The 20,835-nt window shown below is 42.5% G+C and overlaps 1 protein-coding gene across 1 annotated transcript in view; it reads left to right on the top strand.

Annotated features, from left to right (window-relative positions):
• Nucleotides 1-20,835, top strand: part of PCCA (propionyl-CoA carboxylase subunit alpha) — a 647,351-nt gene that overhangs the window by 91,134 nt on the left and 535,382 nt on the right. The window contains exons 5-6 of the mRNA XM_068267993.1: nucleotides 10,386-10,499; nucleotides 11,157-11,210. Coding sequence (XP_068124094.1) covers nucleotides 10,386-10,499; nucleotides 11,157-11,210 — 168 coding nt within the window. The remainder of the gene's footprint in view (nucleotides 1-10,385; nucleotides 10,500-11,156; nucleotides 11,211-20,835) is intronic.

The following is a 20,835-nucleotide window of genomic DNA, read 5'->3' as shown; positions in this document are numbered from 1 at the left end:
TAACCGTATGGCATATAAAAAGTAGGAAAACATGTTTTTATTGAATTTTTTTGTCAGGGTTTTAAACCGCTTTAAGATCTTAGAGGAAACTGTACTGCCCAGGGTAGACCCACACAAACATGGGGAGAACTTAAAAACTCCATACGGGTACTCCATTAGTCAAGATTTGTACCTGGGACTTCAGCATTGCCAGGCAAGTGTGCTAGCCACTACACCACCACCAATTGACAATCAAAAATCATATTTATTACATTAGTGTTTTTTTCCCTTATGGAAATTTTGATAACTTTAACAGGGTTCATTCAAAGTGGGTTTGTTACGCGTGGTCACTGCTTTTTAACCAAGATTTGAGAAATAACAAACAGTCAATTTACTACAGTGCAGAATTACACACCATAATCACTACTGCGGGGCATTAATTACAGCAGTGGATGTGGTGACCAAGGAACTATATTCATTATTGTGTATCAATATGAAGGGTTGGCGCGCTCTTCTGTTTGTCCTTGGCTCCAAGTTTTTCATCCTCACAGGTACACCTCTCCTACGTGACCCGGCGTATGCTATAAATAAATATTATTATAAATAATATGTGGTGGGTCAGGACAGGGGCCCTTGCGAAGATGAAGGCTGGAGCCACGAACATATGGGTAGCGCTCACGGGCTGGAAAGGTAAGCCGCTACACTGCAGGAGCCGAGGTACCAAAATAAAGCTGGGGGAGACCTGGAGGGGCCCGTGTTGGGTGCTGGGCAGATTTTGAACACCTAATGCTAGTGGGGGGAGGGGGGCCTCTGTCAGTGTTGTCGCTGGGCCAGCTGCATACCTGACAACGTGCTGTGTTGCTATGCAGGGAGGTGCAGGGATGTCTAAGCGGCACATGCGTGACATCGTGTGCGCGGAAGAGGGACTGGCATGAACAATGGGATAAGCCGTCGTGCGGGGGTGAGTTGCCTCTGTGCACAACTGCCTGACTGCTGCCTCAGCCAACTTTAGTCAGGCGTGTGTATGAGGCTTAAAGCCTACTACACATGATGCAATTTTTTTGTCAGATTGATAGTTAAATGGATTATTTCTGTTGGGTTTGATCTGATTCCCTATTGTTTTTCTGATCACTTCAGATCAGATCGGTCCTGTAGGAAATAATTGATTCGACTGTCAAACTGATGGAAAATTGCATTGTGTGTACTAGGCATTAGAGTTTGGCAGGAGTTTGGGAGACAGGATGCTCTGTCCTAAAAATTTGTACTGCATTTTGCATTACAATTAATATAAGACAAGATTTCAGTCAGCAGAAATTCAAGGTGAAAGAACAGAGCGATATTGATGTTTATCTGCTTGACATGAGATTGGACAGTGTATACCTGCGTTTAGAATGAATGACAGAAACGTTGTTTACATGGTTAGAAGTATGTCTCCATTAATGCCATAGTTGTGTTCTAGAAACATTCAAATCGAAGTTCAGATGGTTTGGTCAATCAAATCCCTGTGAAATCCATTGGATCTTGTTTGATTGTAGTCAAGTGAATGATGAGATGTGCATACATTCAGCTCTCTGTCAATCCTAAATTCATGTACAGCAGAGTAAATCTCCCTGAATCTTTAAAAACAGAGCAAAACACTGCAGGTTCGTGAAATAAGCCCTCATGTCTTTTGCATTATTGGCTTTGGGTACAGCACTCCTGATAGCGCACATACTTTTTAATGGGTTAGGGCTGATTCACACTTAAAAGTGCAAAATGGTAGCGCTTAGCGCGGGTGATTTTACTGCGATTATCACGGTAAAATCAGTGTACACTCTCGCAATTCAGAGCGATTGCGATCAGCGCTTTTATAAGCACTGTATCGCAATTGCTCCTGAATTGTGGCAAAATGCTGCAGGGAACATGTTTTGCAATTGCCGCTAATTACGAAACACCCGCGATTGCCAATCGCGGCAATGAGATTACTGCCATAAGGTTATTAGTACACTAGTGCTTTAAAAAGTGTTAGCGCTTCAGCGATTATTGGGAATCACCTGCTAATCACGCAAGTGAGAACGGGCCCTAATGCTTTGTTCACATTATAAATCACCGGCGCTATCGCAAGAGCTAAGCGATTTATACTGTGATTTTCCTGCAATTTACGCTTAGAAAAGCACTTTTCTAAGCGCTTTTGGTCAGTGATGATTTTTTTCACTTCCTGTCCTGACGTCAGTCAGGAAGTGAACTCTTTAACCTGGAAATGAATAAAAATAAATATAATGTATTTATTCATAAAAGCGCTCTGGAAATCGCTATACAAAGCGCTTTTTTAAGCGCTTTACAATTTCTCTATACCTTCCATTGAGCCAAAGCGCTCACAAAATGGTATTAGTAGTGCGTTTGCGATTTCAATTAAATCGAAACGCTTACACATGAACACTGTCATAGGAAATCATTACACAAATGTTTTTAGGGTGATTCGCAAAATCGCCAGCGCTTAAAAAAATCAGCAAACGCTGATAGTGTGAACAAGCGCTAAATGTTATGAGTCATCAATTATCCAAATATTACCTTGCTTACCCCTGATAATGTCACCCTGCTGTCTGGGGAAAAGCTGATGACAGATATGAATGTGTGATGCTGAATCAATTAGTTTTTGCTTTATATAGCTGACTAAGTTTGGTTGAACATTGGATAAATTAGGGAGCATTTCAGTGTCAGCTGAAGGACCAGTTCTCTGGAAAACTACTGTATTATATTCACAGTTTCTCGTTAGTGTAGGTAGTGTTAACCTATTATCTAGTTGTCTGAACAGTGAACAACACTGGATTAGGTTATGCTGTGGAGCTTACTTTGAAGAGAGCAGCCCACTTGAAATCTCACTGCATGAACACAAATGATACCTCATAAACTTTTTTTTTTCACTGTAATACATTTTTATGCAAGATCTCCAGTTTTATTGGTTTGTGTAATAGCATTTTGTGCCATCCAGGGCAATGTGAAGTTAAGTTGCACTTCTTGTAAAGATGATGATGACTTCTGTGGAATTATGGCACATTTTTTAGATATTTCACAGTGTTCCTTTGCCAGCAACAGCCTCACCTTCTAGGCTGTAAGACCTTGAATATTATTACATAAGCCTGCATATATGCAGGAAAAAGTATTTTTGCTGCATTCCTATTGGTTTGGTTCACCCCGATCTGCTTGGTTACTACTTGTTGTACTGGTCCAAGCCCTATCCCATACAGCCATATCGATCCCTGCCATGTACTTATGAGGTCCGAAACAGGCTGTCTACATGTGGGATTGATGTGGCTGTGTAAAATTTAAAGCTATAGGCTTGCTATACTCCAGTGGTTCTAGATGCTAGCCTGGCTTACTGGGGAAAGATAATTTGCATATTCAGTAGCGGGGCATTGTGGGTAACCACAAATGTTTACTTTTGTGTTTACTAGCTGAATGATTGCAAGTTTCCTTCTGTTTTAAGAAGGAAAATTACACCAAGCATTGCTTTTTAGTAGGAGGGCTTTTTGGTCTCTCTTAGCCCCCTATACATTCATAGTGGTTTGGGTCACCCAAACCTGCTTGGTTACTCTGTTATGCTGCTCTTGGAGACTATAAATTGGTAATCATTTACCTCCTTTCAAGCACAACTAAAAGCTCTTTGCAAGTATGCTGGGACACATGCACTGACAGATGTCCTGAAAAATGGCAGCCAATACGGACTGGTCCAAAAGAATCCCTTGAATTATTTATCCTTAAAACTCCCTATTCTTCAACAATCTGTACGTCAGCCAACCAAAAAAGAGGTTTCAAGTTGTGATCTCTATTAGTCGGGTTGGCAGGATGGCTTAAATTCCCCAGTGAATTCCTCATGAAATTAATATCCAGATACGACCAAGTGCAATACAATAGCAAATCATGTGTCCAGTTAGCAATATTTGTGTGCAAGTGATGTCATTTACGCATCTTGATGACAGATGTCACTTGTGCATCTTGGGCACAGGTGATGCGATTTTGCACTTTGTAGGCCTGAAAGATAAATCAAATTTAAACCGAAATCGCGTTCACCAAGATCACAATTTCAGAATTGTTAAAGCGGTGAGTATCGCAATGACCTAATTTCTGCAAGGGGGAAGTTTGAAGAAGCTGCTTCAAACTTACGTCAAGTCCGGGCACGTGCGGCCCGTAGCATCGGCAGTGTTGGACATGCCTTCCGCACGAGCCCAACGCTGTCCGCCTTCTCTTGCCATCTGCTGGCTCTTGTGCATGGCATACTTCCTGGTTCTTGAATGTCACATGACAGACAGGAAGTATGCCATGCATTAGACCCTGCAGGAGGCAAAGTGGATAGATGGGCATCGCTGGATTCTTGCTGGAAGGTATGCCGCAGCTTGGGGGCACAGAGAGAAACCCAGAAGGGGCACAGAGACCTAAAAGGGGCAGAAGGCGGGCTCACACAGAGAGAGGCACAGGGCAGGCACAAAGAGAGAGGCACAGAGAGACAAAAGGGGCACAAAGAAACAAAGGGGGCAAGAAAGAGACCCAGAGGGGGCACAGAGGGAACACAGACAAAGGGGGCACAAAGACAGACACAGAGGGTGCACAAAGAGAGAAGGGGACAGAGGTGTACAGAGGAGGGTAACAGTGCTTGATTTGAAGGAAATCGTGAATCGAATCGAAATTTTGGACAGAAACCGCTCAATTCAATTTTTTCCTAAAATCGTTCAGGCCTAGCACTTTGGCATCAGATGTCATTTGCACTTCTTTGTGACAGGTGATGTCTCGCTTGCACATCTTGGCGACAGTTGACATCACTCTTGCATCTTGGCAACAGGTGACAACACTTGAGTGCCTTCTGTGTTGAAAAGTGCACTATCTCCACCGTGAAGCATGGAAGTGGATCACTGTCTTTTTTGGGGGGAGGGGTCGGAGGTGAGTGGCACAGGAAATTTGTATAGCGTTGGTAGCAAGATGAATGCAACATGTTATACGAGAATAGTGAGAGACCACTTGTACTCATCAACCTGGAAGCTGCTCATGGGACAAACTTCATAAACCATGCAAATGTAATGCTGCTTTACCTTTTGCCTAACTTGTTGACAAACTGCTTACCATGATCATCATGATTTATTTTATACTGAAACATATTGACACTACTAATCCTCTTCAAGATATCACTTTTGATAAGACAGTAAAAAGGTACAACTGTCTATAACAGGTTTTGCATAGTTCTTTTCTTCGTTACACCATAAACTAAATTAAATAAGCAGCCATAATAAAATATGTTCCCATGTAATGTTTTGTGTCAAATTCAGTAAATTAAGTATGATGATGAATACATTAAAGAATGACATGCAGGAATTTTCCGACATTAAAGTGACTCTTCAGAGAGATTGTTTAATTGGAGAGCCTGTAGTACTCCAGCAGAAGGCTGGAGGGAATTATTAAGCATTAGGAATGACACCATATGGGATTTGTGGACTAATCAAGTTTCTTGTGTGGTAGCTGTGGGGATGGAGGAAATTATGACGATTATGACATGTTAGCACATGCCTGTATTACAAGTGGACAAGCAATGAGTTAATCATGAAGTATATTATCAGTCTCCTGCTGATTCATTATTCCACTATTCAGCTCTGGTCCATTGTTGTTCTTTTCAAAAAGCCTGAGTAGGGCTGGTCAGCGCATTACAATAACAGTGTAGGATTTAATTGTCCATGCTATGTATGCTATTACACACATAATTTAAATTGAAGCAGTAAAATTAAAATGAAGAGAAATGGGCAGATTTGTGGAGGACAGAAGTATCAGACGCTGTCTCTAGAAAGATATTTTGTCTGTTCATGTGAATTCTCTGCCAGTCCAGGCATGGCAAACTCGCACAGCACGAAACTGAATTCTGTGCACATACTCAGTAAATAGCCATATGATGTCTACATAGGCCTGTATACAAAAATGCTGAAAGATTCAAAGGTGGATGTTAAAAAACAAACAAAACTATGCACATTTGCACAATATGCATCTTCATACCTTGCTCAGTATGCATTAATACACTTTTTTTTATTATTTGTTTAAATGGAAGTACATTCCAGCATCTATGAAAGAGCAGTTCCGTATCACATTTATTTGCCAATAACCCCCACAACTGTAACCTCACCCACAAAAAGTATACTTGCCTTTTGTGGGGTGGGTATTTGTGCTCTGGTTACTGAGCTGTCTTTAAAATATCCAGGTCATGCACTCCAGTGCAATGGGTGAACCATTCAAAAAAAAAAAAAAAAAGCATTCTGCTATGCACTGAATTATAATACAATGTGCATAGTATGAATGGGCCTTTAGTTCTATTGCTGGGATTTAGCACTGCACAATGGCAAGAAAGCAACATTTTTGATTTTAAGCAGCCTCAGAAGGCAGCCGCGATGCAGGCACCCGTGTCTAACTGTGCTTATCCTATTGGCACAGCGTTTGACTTGAGGAAAGCAGCCTATGCCCTAAAATGCATTGTTGTAACAGTGCACATTAGTTATGCTGGGAATACACTGTTCGTTTTTTAGGTAATTAGATGGTTCGATAGATAATTTCCGACATGTCCGATCTCCCTTTCAATTCTTTTGCCGCTCAATTTCTGATAGAATTGAATGGAAAAAGCTAAGAAAAACGAGCGTAAGATAAGAGAATCAACTGCAGAATCAAGTGGCAAAAACGATCGAGAGCAGAAACGCGTGGCAGAAATGAACCATGTATTCCCAGCATTAGGCTTTTTTTGTTTTAACTACCATATACGTTAGAGGTTCTCATTTTACGTGGGACCTCCTTTTGCTAACCATCCATTTTATAGTCATATTCTATACATTGTTTCTTTTTTTGGGGCATCCTCTACCTTGCCTTTACCCATTAGTGTCTTGTGGCTGTAGTGTTTAAAAGAAAGCGGAAATGGGAGGGATATGAAAGGAGTTTTTCACTTTTATGCAAATCCTTCACTTCTCCACTATTGGTTAGGAAAAGGCAATCCCTTCAGTTCAGTTCTACAGTATACGTCAGGGATTAATGGTGAACTTGTGAATTTGTGAATTTTTTTGTGTTATCACGGTTTGTATCATGCAGTTGTATGTACTGTATTGTACAATTGTACATAGGCAGTTGAATGTATCATTTGTGTCACTAGAACTGTAAAGTGCAAGTGAAATATAAATCTATTTTGTGAATGTTAACTGCAGTTATAGCACAGAGTTCAGAACTGAGAATGTGATATAGGAGTGTTAATGTTTGCTGTAGTCAGCGGATTACTACAGGTGTTGAAAATGAGTAACTGCCTTCTACTCTGTGCGACGAGTGATTGTTTCTGCAGTCTCGATGTGGGTACATGTGTGCGATTAAGCGAACAACATTTTGTGACGTGCAAGGATTAGAACCATCATGGCGGTTCGGATCTTTAAGGTACCCGGCGACTCCCGTGCAAAGTGCTGTGATCATTTTGAGCTGTTCTCGTCCAACATGTGACGACACATCTGCCAGTAGGAAGGTGGATTGGGGAACGCCGGTTGATCTAGTCACGTCACTGAGGGTTCCCCGACCCATCTTCAGGCCTCCTCCATATAGGCAGCTGCAAGCAGGACGTTTACCACCTCTCAACTGCTTTGGTATTCTTCCCAGGCACCTGAAAACAGTGACATACAGGGCAGAAATGTCTGCCCTATAGAGACACATCTGAGTGTGGCTGCAGCCGCTCTGCAAGCGCTTTTTTTTTTTTTTGTTTTTTTTTGTTTTCCCCTCTGCTATGTAACCGTACCATGTGTCAAAAGCTGATACATGCATGTGGTAAAAACCACTGCCATTCAATTGCATTAAATTGCATCCAGAAGCTGCTCATTGGCCAGCAGGTTGGAAGCTGAACTGCAAGTCTAGTATGCAAGCTAAGCCATCTCTGTTTTAGTCAGACTAAGACATTCATGGTTTGCAGGAAAATAACATTAAATTGCAATGTCTTTTGGAACACCAATCTACTTTTTGTAGCAATTTTTAGAGTATACATGAGGCAAAAAAATCAGACTTGCTTACCTGGGGCTTCCACCACAGGCACACTACTGGACCTGTGCAGAACACTCCCAGCCACACAGAAGCCGATGACCAAGCCTTGTACACACTTAGAGAGGAACTCTAGTGAAAAAAATGTAATAAAAAAAAGTGCTTCATTTTTATAATAATTATGTATAAATGATTTAATCAGTGTTTGCCCATTGTAAAAGCTTTCCTCTCCCTGATTTACATTCTGACATTTATCACATGGTGATATATTTACTGCTGGCAGGTGATGTCACTGGAAGGAGATGCTGCTTCCTTTTTTGGCAGTTGGAAACATCTGTAAACAGCTATTTCCCACAATGCAATGAGGTTCACAGACTGGGAACTGCCAGGGCCATTGTCCTCACAGTTTCCTGTGGGAAGGGTTTCACCACAATATCAGCCATACAGAGCCCCCCTGATCATCCGTTTGTGAAAAGGAATAGATTTCTCATGTAAAAGGGGGTATCAGCTACTGATTGGGATGAAGTTCAATTCTTGGTCACGTTTTCTTTTTAAGACTTCTTCTGTTCACCAGGGATTGGGAAACGATTCCCCCTGGCACCATTTCTTCTCAGTTCAGTTGGGCTGCACTTGGGCAACATGATCCAGCATGCTAGTTTTTTGCCCAAGGTGGTCTTGATCACTTTCAGTTCAGACTGAGGGTCCTGATAAAAATTATTGAATTAAGAAAAAAAAGGTGCATACACACCTTGACGGATGTTGCCTCTCGGGGATCAGGACCTGATTCCCTTGGGCGACATTGCTGGGCCAGGCCTGTCAGATGTATAGCTGAGGATGTGGTATGCGGGGAACAATGAGCGGCACATTGGAAAGCAGCACAAACAATGGGATCAGTTGGGGTGCAGATCCATCCGGTGCCTGATTGTCAGTTGAAGCGGTTGTTATCGGCCGACTTTTAAAGGATACCAGAGTCCAAAAGTAGATGAGAAACGGGGGGAGCAGGTATGGTGAGCTGTCCTGATGCTTACCGATTAGCCGCAAACCCCCCCCCCCCCCCCCGCTCCTGGCCAGCGAACACGTGCTGTGGTATGTGTGCAGCCCTGCCAGCCAACACGTAATGACCCGACCAAGCGACAAGAAGACTGGGACAGCTCACCGTACATTCTCAAATGCAAATGTTCAATGAAATGCATTCACAGATTCACTCATCCAGGCACCACTGTTATCCCTACAGCTAAGTTAAAAGCCGGGGTCTTAGTTTACAAAAGAATGCATTCTCATGCTTAGTCACCTACACTGCCCAGAAGTAATCAGGGTTGTTTTTTGCTATTCCTCCAGCCCCATCCGCTCTGATCGCTCCCACCCCGCCGTCCTCCGCTGCTGCAGCTTCGGGAACCGGGTCCTGTCACTGACGTCAGTCGCTGCCAGCTACGCAGGAGAAGTGCGCCCTCTACGCATCTCTCCAGTGGCTGCTGGAGCGATACGCAAACGGAGTACTTCTCTTATGTTAGACTGGACCCGACTGACGGAAGTGCAGGGACCGCTCGGCGGATCCGTCAAAAACAGTCTTAGTCTGCTGACAGCCTGTACTCACGTGCTACTGTCGGAAGAATGACCGCCCCTCGGGAGGGTCTTACGGACCCATCGTTTTTAAAAATACGGCGTGTGTACACGCACCTTAAGAGATTTGTGTGAGGAAAGTATTTGTTCTCCATATCATACAGGCATATTTCCTTTCATCTGCAATCCTGCATTGCAAAATAAGGGTTGGAAGCAGGACAAACATTTCAGGCGACTAAACATTCATTATCTTACCGTATATACTGCAAAAGCAGGGCACAGATTCTTGCATTCATGGGGATCGAAAACCTCAATTATAAAATGTACAGGCCACCAAATAAGAAAGATAACTCCTAATCATCACTCATTTTATCATTGCTGTCATGAATTTCACTTATACATATTTTTGACAGTGGCTTGCTTTAAAATACTGTTTGCAACGCCGCAGTAAGGGGCTTTTACATTACAATCTAATGCAATGTTTAAAATACTGTAAATGTTAAATCAATGTTACAATTCATGTAAGGAATATAATTTGTCACTCTGTACCTCTCAAATTTTGTATAAACCACTATTTTCCTTTTTGTTCTTTCTATAAGTTTTATTAATGATACACTGGCAAATTACATATTTTTTTAGTTAACGGCACTGTATTTAATCTTGTAATTAATACTGAAAGCTTGATTTAAATATGATGTATGCTGCTTGAAGAACAAATGATGAGTTTTGTTTTAGTTGTGCTGAATGATATATCTGGTGTTTTCTCTCATGCGTGACAAGCTGACAGTAATTACTTTTGGTGTAAGCATCTGTCATTGTACAATATTTTGTCTCTTCAGGTTCATGTGAAAATGGCGGACGAAGCGGTCTGTGTTGGCCCCGCTCCCACAAGCAAAAGCTACCTCAACATGGATGCCATCATGGAAGCCATTAGAAAAACGGGGGCCCAAGCTGTGAGTCTGAATAGCTCTATCTGCTGCAGCTGTTTCAGATCTAGAAAGCAGAATAGGCAGAATTTGTAGTAAGAGAAAAAAAAGACGAAAAGGACTGAATATTCCGTTCTTGTTTGGTTCATGTCACATGAGTTAAATGTGGCCGAAATCTCTACTGGAAATCAAAGGCTTTTGAAGCATCTGGCAAGGCTGGTGGCAGTTCCTGCAGGTGGCTGCTGGATTCAGAAATCACACCAGGGAGCTGCTTCAGTTCATTCCCAAATATGCTCAGGGAGAAAAAAAAAATCCCAATTAGTTTTAACCCTTTCATCGTTACTAATTCCTTCTCTTTGTGGGGGGAATAAAGGGGGGGGGAAATAGTTTTTGCACTGTCACTTTTTAATCATCATCTAAATGACACTGGTCACAAGCCAGTACAGACTGTGTTCGGTTTTTGCGTTAGATAACTGTATTATTCATTCCCTTGTAATTATATGTAGTCATAGCTTCAGGTTTAAGTGCCGTTGTTTTCAAATATGTGACTTTGCCTTAGTAGCTATGCGATATGTTGACTATTTAAAACTGACCACTGTCCACTATGTCCAGCATTTCTAGAACTGAATCGTACAACTGACAAAGTTTTACCTATGACTGTATTTTTCTATTTTCATTGTCAAGGTCCACCCAGGATATGGGTTTCTTTCTGAAAACAAGGAATTTGCACGTCGTCTGGTAAGTCAAATTGCTTTGTTGTGGCTAATGATTCTTTAGGATAAGTGTCAGAATTGCAGGCTGCAGTCACTGCATTATGGAGGGAAAAATGTCTGATTATTTGCATGCCTAAGAGCACTATTGTTAAGGCCCATTTTGTAGTGTAACATGGCCTCATTACTATAGATTGTCAGTTAATGAAAAGAAAAATGATTATGGCATTATTATTCTGAACATTGTGCTTTTTATTAGTTATGTGTTTTAATATTTTTAGTTAGCCTTCCCACTGATTACATGGCATTGATTGGTACAATATAAGATTAGTTTAATACATGCCATTTTGATATATAAAATTACTATTAAACCGTAATAAAACAATTGTTTGCATTGTTTACAGCACCTACATGGACAGAACCTTCACAGTTGACATTTTTATTTTTGGTTAATAACACATATACAGACATTGCTCTTATTTTTATGCCTCGAGAGCACATGCAATTAATATTTGGTTTTCTCATAGTTCTCAGGGCCGTCCTTTTACAAGTGACTGGTAGTGACTTAGCAGAAAGCAAAATTACATTAATTTGTGAGATAAAGCAACCAGAATTACATATTTATTTCAAGAGGCTGTTCAGAGCCCTAATGGTTTTTGACTAGATTTCTTAAGTGGTTCTTGATCTGGAAACTACATATGGGAAATTATCCAAAATAATGTCTGCCTTGTAGGGTTAACAGGCTATTACAGTTGTATAAACGGAGGCATTGGGGGGTAAAGTGGCTGGTCCCTGGGTCACACATGGTCAGTGATGAATAAAGCAAAATGTGGACCTATATTTGCAGTTTAGGTCTGCCTTTTTGCGTAATTGTTTCTATTTCTATAGTAATAACTGCTATTGTTGATATTATTATTGTGATTTTATTCTTAAGATTTATTTTATAATACAGGATGAATTCTTAGTATTATAAAAACAAAAACAAAAAACCCCCGCTATTAACATTATTCTTATTGATAATATTATTGAATACCAGCCTTTTGTTTGCTAGATAGATTATTGAAATTGACAAAAGGCAGAAGCCTTCACTTAAAACTATACTTTTAGCTGTACTTATAAAACATTATTATATATTTTTTCCTCCAGACCTCATTTACTAATTTACATTGCACTGTTTTTTTTTCACTTTTTTGCAGTTCAATAGGGGCAATGATTGTTACCATCAAATGTGATATCATTAATAATACTGCTATAAGTGAAATTCCTTTTATTTAGAAATTCCCATAAGCCTTTTTGAGTGCTGCAAAAATGTTGTTGCAATTTAATGTTATTTAAAAATAGATCTTTCTATTTTAACCAACTGCACTTTTTTTTCTTAGTTTGGAATCTCTGTTTACAGACTGCCCATGTTTTTCCTCTTCCAGCATTAGTAATCAGCTGCAAAGAGTCACTTCTAATTCAGTGACTGGCAGCAATACATACACTCAAATGATTAATTTTACTATCATGAAAAAGGTGCTTAGTGATTGTATACTCAGAATCGAGGTATGCACTCTTAACTAACATGCTTCATCAATCTTACCAATATGTAGAGCTGGTTTTCCTGGTGAGATTTGCTTTTTACAATGTAGTGCTAAGGCCCAGTAGTTAAAGCCCACTACACACAGACCCTTATTCAATGCAGAATCAGAATCACTTTATTTCGCCAAGTACAGCAGAGCTATACTCGGAATTGATTGTGGTTCACATGGCATAGACATAGTGTAAGAGGACAGAGGACAATTTCGCAACACATACAGTTAACAATGATACAAGTACAGAAATGCAGTAGTGATATAGATATGTGTTTCAGGTGAAAAAAGTCCTGAGGCATCAGTTAGTCCAATAGAGCTGCTACTGATAGTGGATGGGTAGTGATGCTACAGTGGTGATAAGAACAGCGACAGAGACCCGGGCAGTGGGGACCAGGCAGGCACGGGCGAGAGCAGGCTGACTGACCCCGCTAGGGCAAGCTAGTGGGCGGGCCTTGTCGGGAGAGGGTTGGAGTTAAGCAACCAAACTGCTTGGGGGAAGAAGGAGTTGTCCCGCCTGGTGGTTTTGGATGTTAAGGACCTGTAGCGGCGGCCCAACGGGAGGGGTTCGAAGTAGCGACTGTCTGGGTGGGAGGGGTCTCGGGAGATCAGGGTGGATTTCTTCATCACCCTAGCAGAGTGGAGGAGATCAAGGGGTGGAAGAGGAGACCCGATGATCTTCTCTGCATCAGTTATAACTCTCTGCAGTTTGTGCTTGTCGCTTCACACCAGTTACAGATTCTCTCGACTTCACTGCGGTATTTGTGCTCCCCGTTGCTGCCGATAAGGCCAATGATAGTGGTATCGTCTGCGAATTTGATGACCTTCACAGAGTCCGTGGATGATATGCAATGGTTGGTATAGAGGGAGAACAATAGCGGTGAAAGTACACAGCCTTGTGGAGCCCCAGTGTTTGTGATTCTTACGCTGGAGTAGCAGTTTCCCAGCCTCACCTGTTGAGTTGTGTTCGTCAGGAAGTGCTTGATCCATGCCCGGAGGGTGGGATCCACCCCAAGCTGTGTCAGGTTTTTGAGCAGGATGTCTGGGCAGATCGTGTTGAACGCTGAGCTAAAATCCAGGAACAGTAGCCTAGCATAGGAGGCAGGGTTGTCTAGGTGCTCCATGACTTATGCCAAGCTGGCATTGATGGCGTCCTCCACAGATCTGTTTGCCCTATATGCAAATTGGAGTGTGTCAAGGTGGGCGTCCGTGACCTTTTTCAGGTGGGCAAGAACCAGTCGCTCCAGCAGCTTCATGATGTTAGAGGTTAGGGCCACCGGTCGGAAGTTATTGTGCTCAGTGCTGCCTGTTTTTTTTTAAACTGGTACAATTGTAGACCGCTTAAAACAGGAGGGGACTGTGCCATCCGATAGAGACCGCTTGAATAGGGAGGCGAGCACAGGGGCTAACTGATCGGCACAGGTTCTCAGGCAGATCGACGACACTCCATCGGGGCCAGAAGACTTCCTGGGATTCAGCTTATGGAGGAGCCAGAGTACCTCAGTTTCGTGGACGGCAGCAGGAGCCAGGGTGCCGGATTCACCCAAGGGGGGGGGGCACCATGGCAGCGGCTGTGCGGTCTGCGAGCTGGGTGGGTTGTCGCTCGAACCTGCAGTAGAACTCATTGAGCTCCTCTGCAAGACGAAGACTTGGGGTCACCGGTTGAGGAACGGGTTTGAAGTTCGTGGCCGCCCTCAGGCCCTTCCAAACCTCCCGTGTGTTGTTAGACTGGAGGCAGAGCCCCACCTTCTCGGAGTAAGCCCTCTTTGCCGATCGCAGCTCTCTTTTCAGGGTGTACCTGGCCTCCCTGTACTCCTCGGGTGAGCCAGACCTGTGCGCTTCCTCCTTGCGTTTCCGAAGCCGGCGGAGCTTGTCGTTGAACCAGGGCTTGTTATTGGGGAAGACCCTGAACGTCTTGGATGGGATGCACATTTCCTCACAGAAACTAATGTAGGAGGTGACATTTTCTGCCCATTCATCTAGGGAGGGTGCCTCAAGGGTCGACCAGTCGGTGGTGTCAAAGCAAGCTTGTAGCTCCATTTTAGACTCGGCTGTCCATTTTTTGATTGTTTTGATGGTGGGCTTAGAGGACTCCAGGAGCCTTCTGTAAGTGGGAATCAGGTAGATTGTGTTGTGGTCGGAGTTTCCCAGGGGGGCACCCTGGGAGGCCTTGTAAGCGTTCTTGTGGGCCGTGTAGCAATGATCCAGGGTGTTGCAGTTTCTGGTAGGGCAGGTTATGTGCTGCTTGTATCGGGGCATCTCATGTCGCAGGTTCGCCTTGTTAAAGTCGCCCAGAATGATGAACAGGGCCTCCGGGAGGGCAGTTTCCCACCCCAAGATACAGTCCCTGAGGGTTTGCAAGGCAGTCCTGGAGCATGCGTCGGGAGGGATGTAGACGCCGACGAGGACAAGGGAAGAGAACTCTCTGGGGGAGTAATTAGGCCTGCAGTTAATGCAGTTAATGGCTAGAAACTCGACATGCACTTTTTTATCCTATGTTTTCTCCTAGGTCTAGGAGATCATTTTTCATCAGCTATTTAAAATAACTTTTCAGCATTCTGAAATTGAAAAAGTAGGGGAAAAAGTACTGTCAAGAGTATTTTCTTGCTTGCTGGTGGTTTAAAGGGCATTTTATTGAGAAGATGTGAATATATCACCTGTGTTGTGCATTACTAATAACGAAGTCATTCTCTTTCTAAATGTATGGATCAGAAGTTGATTGTTTTGTAAAGTAATGACCAGGAGTATTTGGAGATTTCTAGTTTGTAGAACTAAAAATAAATTTTTACCAATTAAGTTAAATAGACAAGAATCAGAATCAGAATCAGAATCACTTTATTTCGCCAAGTACAGCAAAAGCTGTAATCGGAATTATTTGTGGTACACATGGCATAGGCCTAAATTAGTATAATACAAGACAGACGCACAACATGTACACTTTAAATGCATTGCTATTACAAAGAGCAGGGACAGTTGCAAAAATCCAAAATATATGATAGGTATATGACAGTATGCAGTGTGAATGCATCAGTAAATAATCAGATTAATAGACTTTAACCACTTAAGGACCGCAGTGTTAAACCCCCGTACCGACCAGGCTATTTGTTGGTGCACTGGGCTGTGCAGGCTTTTCAGCCTCCTGCATAGCCCAGCTATGGCGTCCAGCAATCGGACTCGCCTCCTTTTTTTGTCCCTTAGGGGACATGCCGCCGGAGGTTTCCGATCGCTGTGGTCGTTATTTTTTTTTTTTCAGCCTGTATAGGCTGTTTATCTCTCCCTCCCTCCTTCCCTCCCCTTCCCTCCTTCCCTCCCCTTCCCTCCTTCCCTCCTTGAAGAGACTTGAACAGGACGGCGATCCGTCCTGTTCCGCCTCTCATAGGCATCTGCCTATGAGTGGACGGTGATCCTGGGCCAATCAGAGGCCGGGGATCGCCGATCTCGTACAGCGCTGCCGGAGACCGCAGCGCTGTACTGATGTAAACAAAGGGGATTTCTTTCCCCTTTCGTTTACAAACAGCCTGCTAGCCGCCGACAAACAGCCTGCTAGCAGCGATCGGCGTTAGGCGGTCCTGGGGCTGCCGCTGCGTTCACGCCCATTGGCGTGACGCGGTCGTTAAGTAGTTAAGCTATATATTAAAAAAAGAAATATAGTAAACAAATTTAAGTCACTCTTGTAAAAAGAGAACAGCATCCAGTTCATTAGCATGGCATTGCCAACTGAGTACATAGCCATTCTAATAAAAAGGGGTAGGAACTTTCTAAAGTAGTGATGATGGGACAAGATCTTGCCTAAATGGTGAAACATAAAAATGAAGCCTAGGTTCAAGAAAATCAAAAGAATCATAGACAATAAAAAGGTGTGGTGCAAGAGAGGGATCGGAATAGAGGGATCGGACGAGGAACTTAAGACTGGGTGAAGGGCTATGGGAAATCTGGTCCTGAATTCATGCCACCAGAGCACATATTATTCAGATATTGAAGGTTTGTGGAATTTGTAATAAATATTTGTTGGTTGCTATGGGCAACAACACTATACCTCTGTTCGGTACCATATCACAGAACCTGGGATAACTTGACACTCATCACAGCAGCAGCAATGGAGATATAACTGATAGACGTCTTCAAACTTTATAGAATTTAGTTGGCAAATAAAGACATACAGGTGTGTTCATCAGCCATCTTTGTTACATGTTCTTTACCTCAGCAAAGCAATCAATCTGTAGTAAGTCATCTTAAGCATTTCATGGCATCTTAAACTAGTCCTCAGCTCAGGCTTTCTCTTATGAACATTTATGCTACGTTGCACTAAGGCAGCTCTTAGGCCTATGTACAGCATACAGATAGATGACAGGAAGTTACAAGAAATTAGGAAGTGAACAGAAGTAAAAGTAACTAGAAGTGAGCTCTGGAGCCCATGTCTGGCTATTTTATACTAGCCTCTAAAGAGTTAACTTTGACATCACCCAGCAGTGGTCTATCCTCATTGTGTCATATCTGTCAATAACCTGTATAAGATCACAGGAGCCAACTATTGGCTCTTGTGGTCATGTAACCGACAGGACACTGCGCAGACACAGATGCGACCTGCCTGACAAGGACCAATACTCTGAAATGAGGCAATATGTCCCTGGTATGTTCATGTTTCCCGTGGCTTGCCGCCGGCTAGTCTGGCATATGTGCTTGATATCTCTTCTACGGCCTGGTAGAAGACACACAGAAAGTTCTACTGAACCTTGTGCTTCTTGAAATGCCTCTATTTCTCTCCAAGATAAATTATCTTTAAAGAGAGACTCTATATAAAGTCCCTGACCAAACCCTGGTCACTAACACTAATAGGGGATTCTCTGCTGCAAGAAACCGATCCATTAGATCGGTTTCTACAGAATTGACTATCTTAATGAGTCAATGGATATACGTACCCTTCTTCTTGAGAATAATGCTGGGCATACACGGATGCAATTATGCGTCAGATGGAGCCGCTGGCTCGATACCAGCGCATCCCCGCTCGTGCGCATGGATCGATCCCCGCTCGTCCCCGCGGGCATCCCATATCAGCCGCTCGATTCCCCGCTATTGTCTGCCCGCGGGAATCGAGCGGGGAATCTATCCGGCAGGTCATCAGACCTGTCGGATATTATCAATCGAGCCATCAGCGGCTCGATTGATAACAGCGCACCTCGCCATATATGCCCAGCATAAGACAGTCCTGCAAGTTCTACTGCTTTCCACTCATCCCAGACATTATTTAATTTACCAGGATAGTATTTTTTAAGGTGATACTATAGAGTGGAAGTACCTTGTTTACAGATCAAATCTAGGATTGCCTGGTGGGTATGGCGGGCCTAATCAGTGGTTCCTGGTGCCACCAGCAGGTGATCTAGCTTAGTATTTTTTTAAAAATACAGTTTGGGGGCCGCTGGAAAGTCCACTACTTCCATATTGGCTTCTGCCACATCAACCTATACCTTGCAGACACAAGATTAGGTTGTATTTCTGAATTGGAAGATTCCGGAGCCTCCAGATCCAAATCTGTCACCTCCACTTGCCATCCCTTAATCATTTTGTCTATTCTACTGTTTCTGTCACTAATGATAAAGTTATAAGCCGTTGACGGTGGCATATGTACATTTTGGGTAACGAGATTGTTTAATCCCATCATAGACTAACTGAACTATGATCGCATCTCATTCCTTAAAGAGAAACTGTGACCAATAATTGAACTTCATCCCAATCAGTAGCTGATACCCCATTTTACATGAGAAATCAATTCCTTTTCACAAATGGGTCTTCAGGGGGCTCTGTATGGCTGATATTGTGGTGAAGCCCCTCCCACAGGAGACTGTGGGGACCATTTTCCTGGCAGTTTCCGGTCTGTGAACCTCGTTGCATTGTGGGAAATAGCTGTTTCCAACTGCCAAAAAAGCAAGCAGCAGGTACTTCCTGCCAGCAGTAAAAATGTCACCATGTGATAATGTAAATCAGGGAGAGGAAAGCTTTTACAATGGGCAAACACTGACTAAATCATTTATGCATAATTATTGTAAAAATGAAGCACTTTTTTATTACATAATTTCCACTTGAGTTCCTCTTTAAATTCCTTATATGTGTGGTAGATGAAGCTCTGCTTAGGCAGTGGCTAATGACTGCCTCCGCGAAGAATCCAGCATGTGTACAGAAGCCTCCGACCCCTCTCGTCTGCTCGGCCAACAATCTGCCTAGTGGATTGCTATGAGCGCTGAGTGCGTTGTTCTCCTCACTTACACCTGGTGCTGCTGACACAGTGGTGGCTGCTAATCATTGGCTGTTACTGACCAGTCACAGTTAAAAAATGTAAGTTAAACGTAAGTTGTTTGAATATTGGCTGCATTAGCTGGCCACTTCGAACATTGGCCTGACAGATTTTGAAGTGTCCGAACTTCGGGTTCTGGCTGCAACTTATATAAATGAGTAATGGTTCAAAATACTCTTATAACAGTGTGAAATAAATAGATTCTGTGCTACATATCCGTTCCCTATCGCCTAAAAAAATACTTTAATGGTCAAAATAGCTGGCACTTAAATTGCTATAAGCAAGCCTAGGATGCCTTCTTCATCTTGACAGCTGTTTGGCATGCTACATGTCCTAAGAGATAACACGACAGCAGATGCCTTTGTGCTGATTAAATAGTAAGATCTTCTCAACTCAGGAGCCACCCCTCCAGTAAATGGGGGGTTGACACAACACTATTGATCCCAGGAAATGAAACAGTGTGCAAATTGACGTATCATACTTATGATAAACAAGTTTACCTTGCATCCCAAAACAGACAACACAGTTGTGGAAGCTGTTAGGCTAGATTTCTTCACAAGGAGGGGGACTTCCTTTTCCATTTCATTGCAAGGAAGGTAATAATTGGTTTTTATCTGCAATACAAAAGGCACTATGAGAAGTGGTCTTGGAAAATGTGAAGTGAAATAAATCAGAACTAGGATAGGAGTACTGAGAGAGAGACTGCTTAAAGGTAGATAGTAACTTATTCTCATTTGACTGCTTGGGCCTAAATGATAAAAATGAATCTTATTTATTGGATCTGTGAGTTCTCAATATGTGTATTTCCTGCTTTATTTTTCTGTTCATACTAGGGGATACTATTTACCTTCAATTAGGCCTTTTTACAGTTTTCCTCTAATCGCTTGTATTGTTGCCATGGTTATGTTAATTTAATGTGTTATGCTATGAATTGTGTGATTTTTATATGATACATGGTTGCACCTCTCTACATGGCTTATATCCATTCCCTTTCTTGAGTTGAATGTATGGTGTGACAGCTTCTTGGCTGCCATGCTTTGACACATGCCTGGTTGGTGACCATGACAAACATTTGCAACTGGTGTGAGCAAGCTGTCGTCAGTTCCAAGGGGCATGGCTCTGCTGGAATACATGGAACCGTGCAATCTGTGCCTTAATTGGCTCAGATGGCTTCTATGAAAAGAAACTCTGGTTACTTATCAGCCTGGAGACCCCTGCAAACATGCTGCCTCCTACTTCCGGTAAAGATGTGCAGTGCATGAAAAGGCCACTGTGCTGTAGACTGACATCTGAAACGTGTTCATGTGCATTGATGCAAGTGCCTAATAATTTGACTATTAAATTAAAGATTTAAAAATGACCACCTTTCTCTCTATCTTGAAACTTTCACTTAGCATACTTGAGATTTTTAAGGCACTAGAAACTTTTTTTTTTCTCACTGCATTTTTTTTAAAGAACCACTATTGCAGAAAATTGTAAAACTTAACATACAAACATTTAAAAGATATATTTCTCCCAGAGTAAAATGCACTATAAATTACTTTGGGCCCATGTTGCTGTCACTCGCAGTAGGCAGTGAAGAGCAGACAAATCTGACAAGGTTTGGACTAGTCCATCTCCACATGGTGGATTCTCAGTGTTTTCTTTATTCTTTACAAAAGCCCTGCCTGGAAAGGATATGTACAAAGCTGTCAGCCAGTCACCTTATTCATTTGCACGTTATCTTGGCAGTTGGACTGAGCAACTGCTTTTTTGTTAGAGCTTTTGTAAATAAAGACATACGCAGTGTTCTC

This window comes from Hyperolius riggenbachi, chromosome 2 (genome assembly GCF_040937935.1).
Source record: "Hyperolius riggenbachi isolate aHypRig1 chromosome 2, aHypRig1.pri, whole genome shotgun sequence".
In the NCBI taxonomy this organism is placed as follows: Eukaryota; Metazoa; Chordata; class Amphibia; order Anura; family Hyperoliidae; genus Hyperolius; species Hyperolius riggenbachi.
Note: the sequence above shows the minus strand (reverse complement) of the source record. Positions and strands in the feature narration are given on the sequence as shown.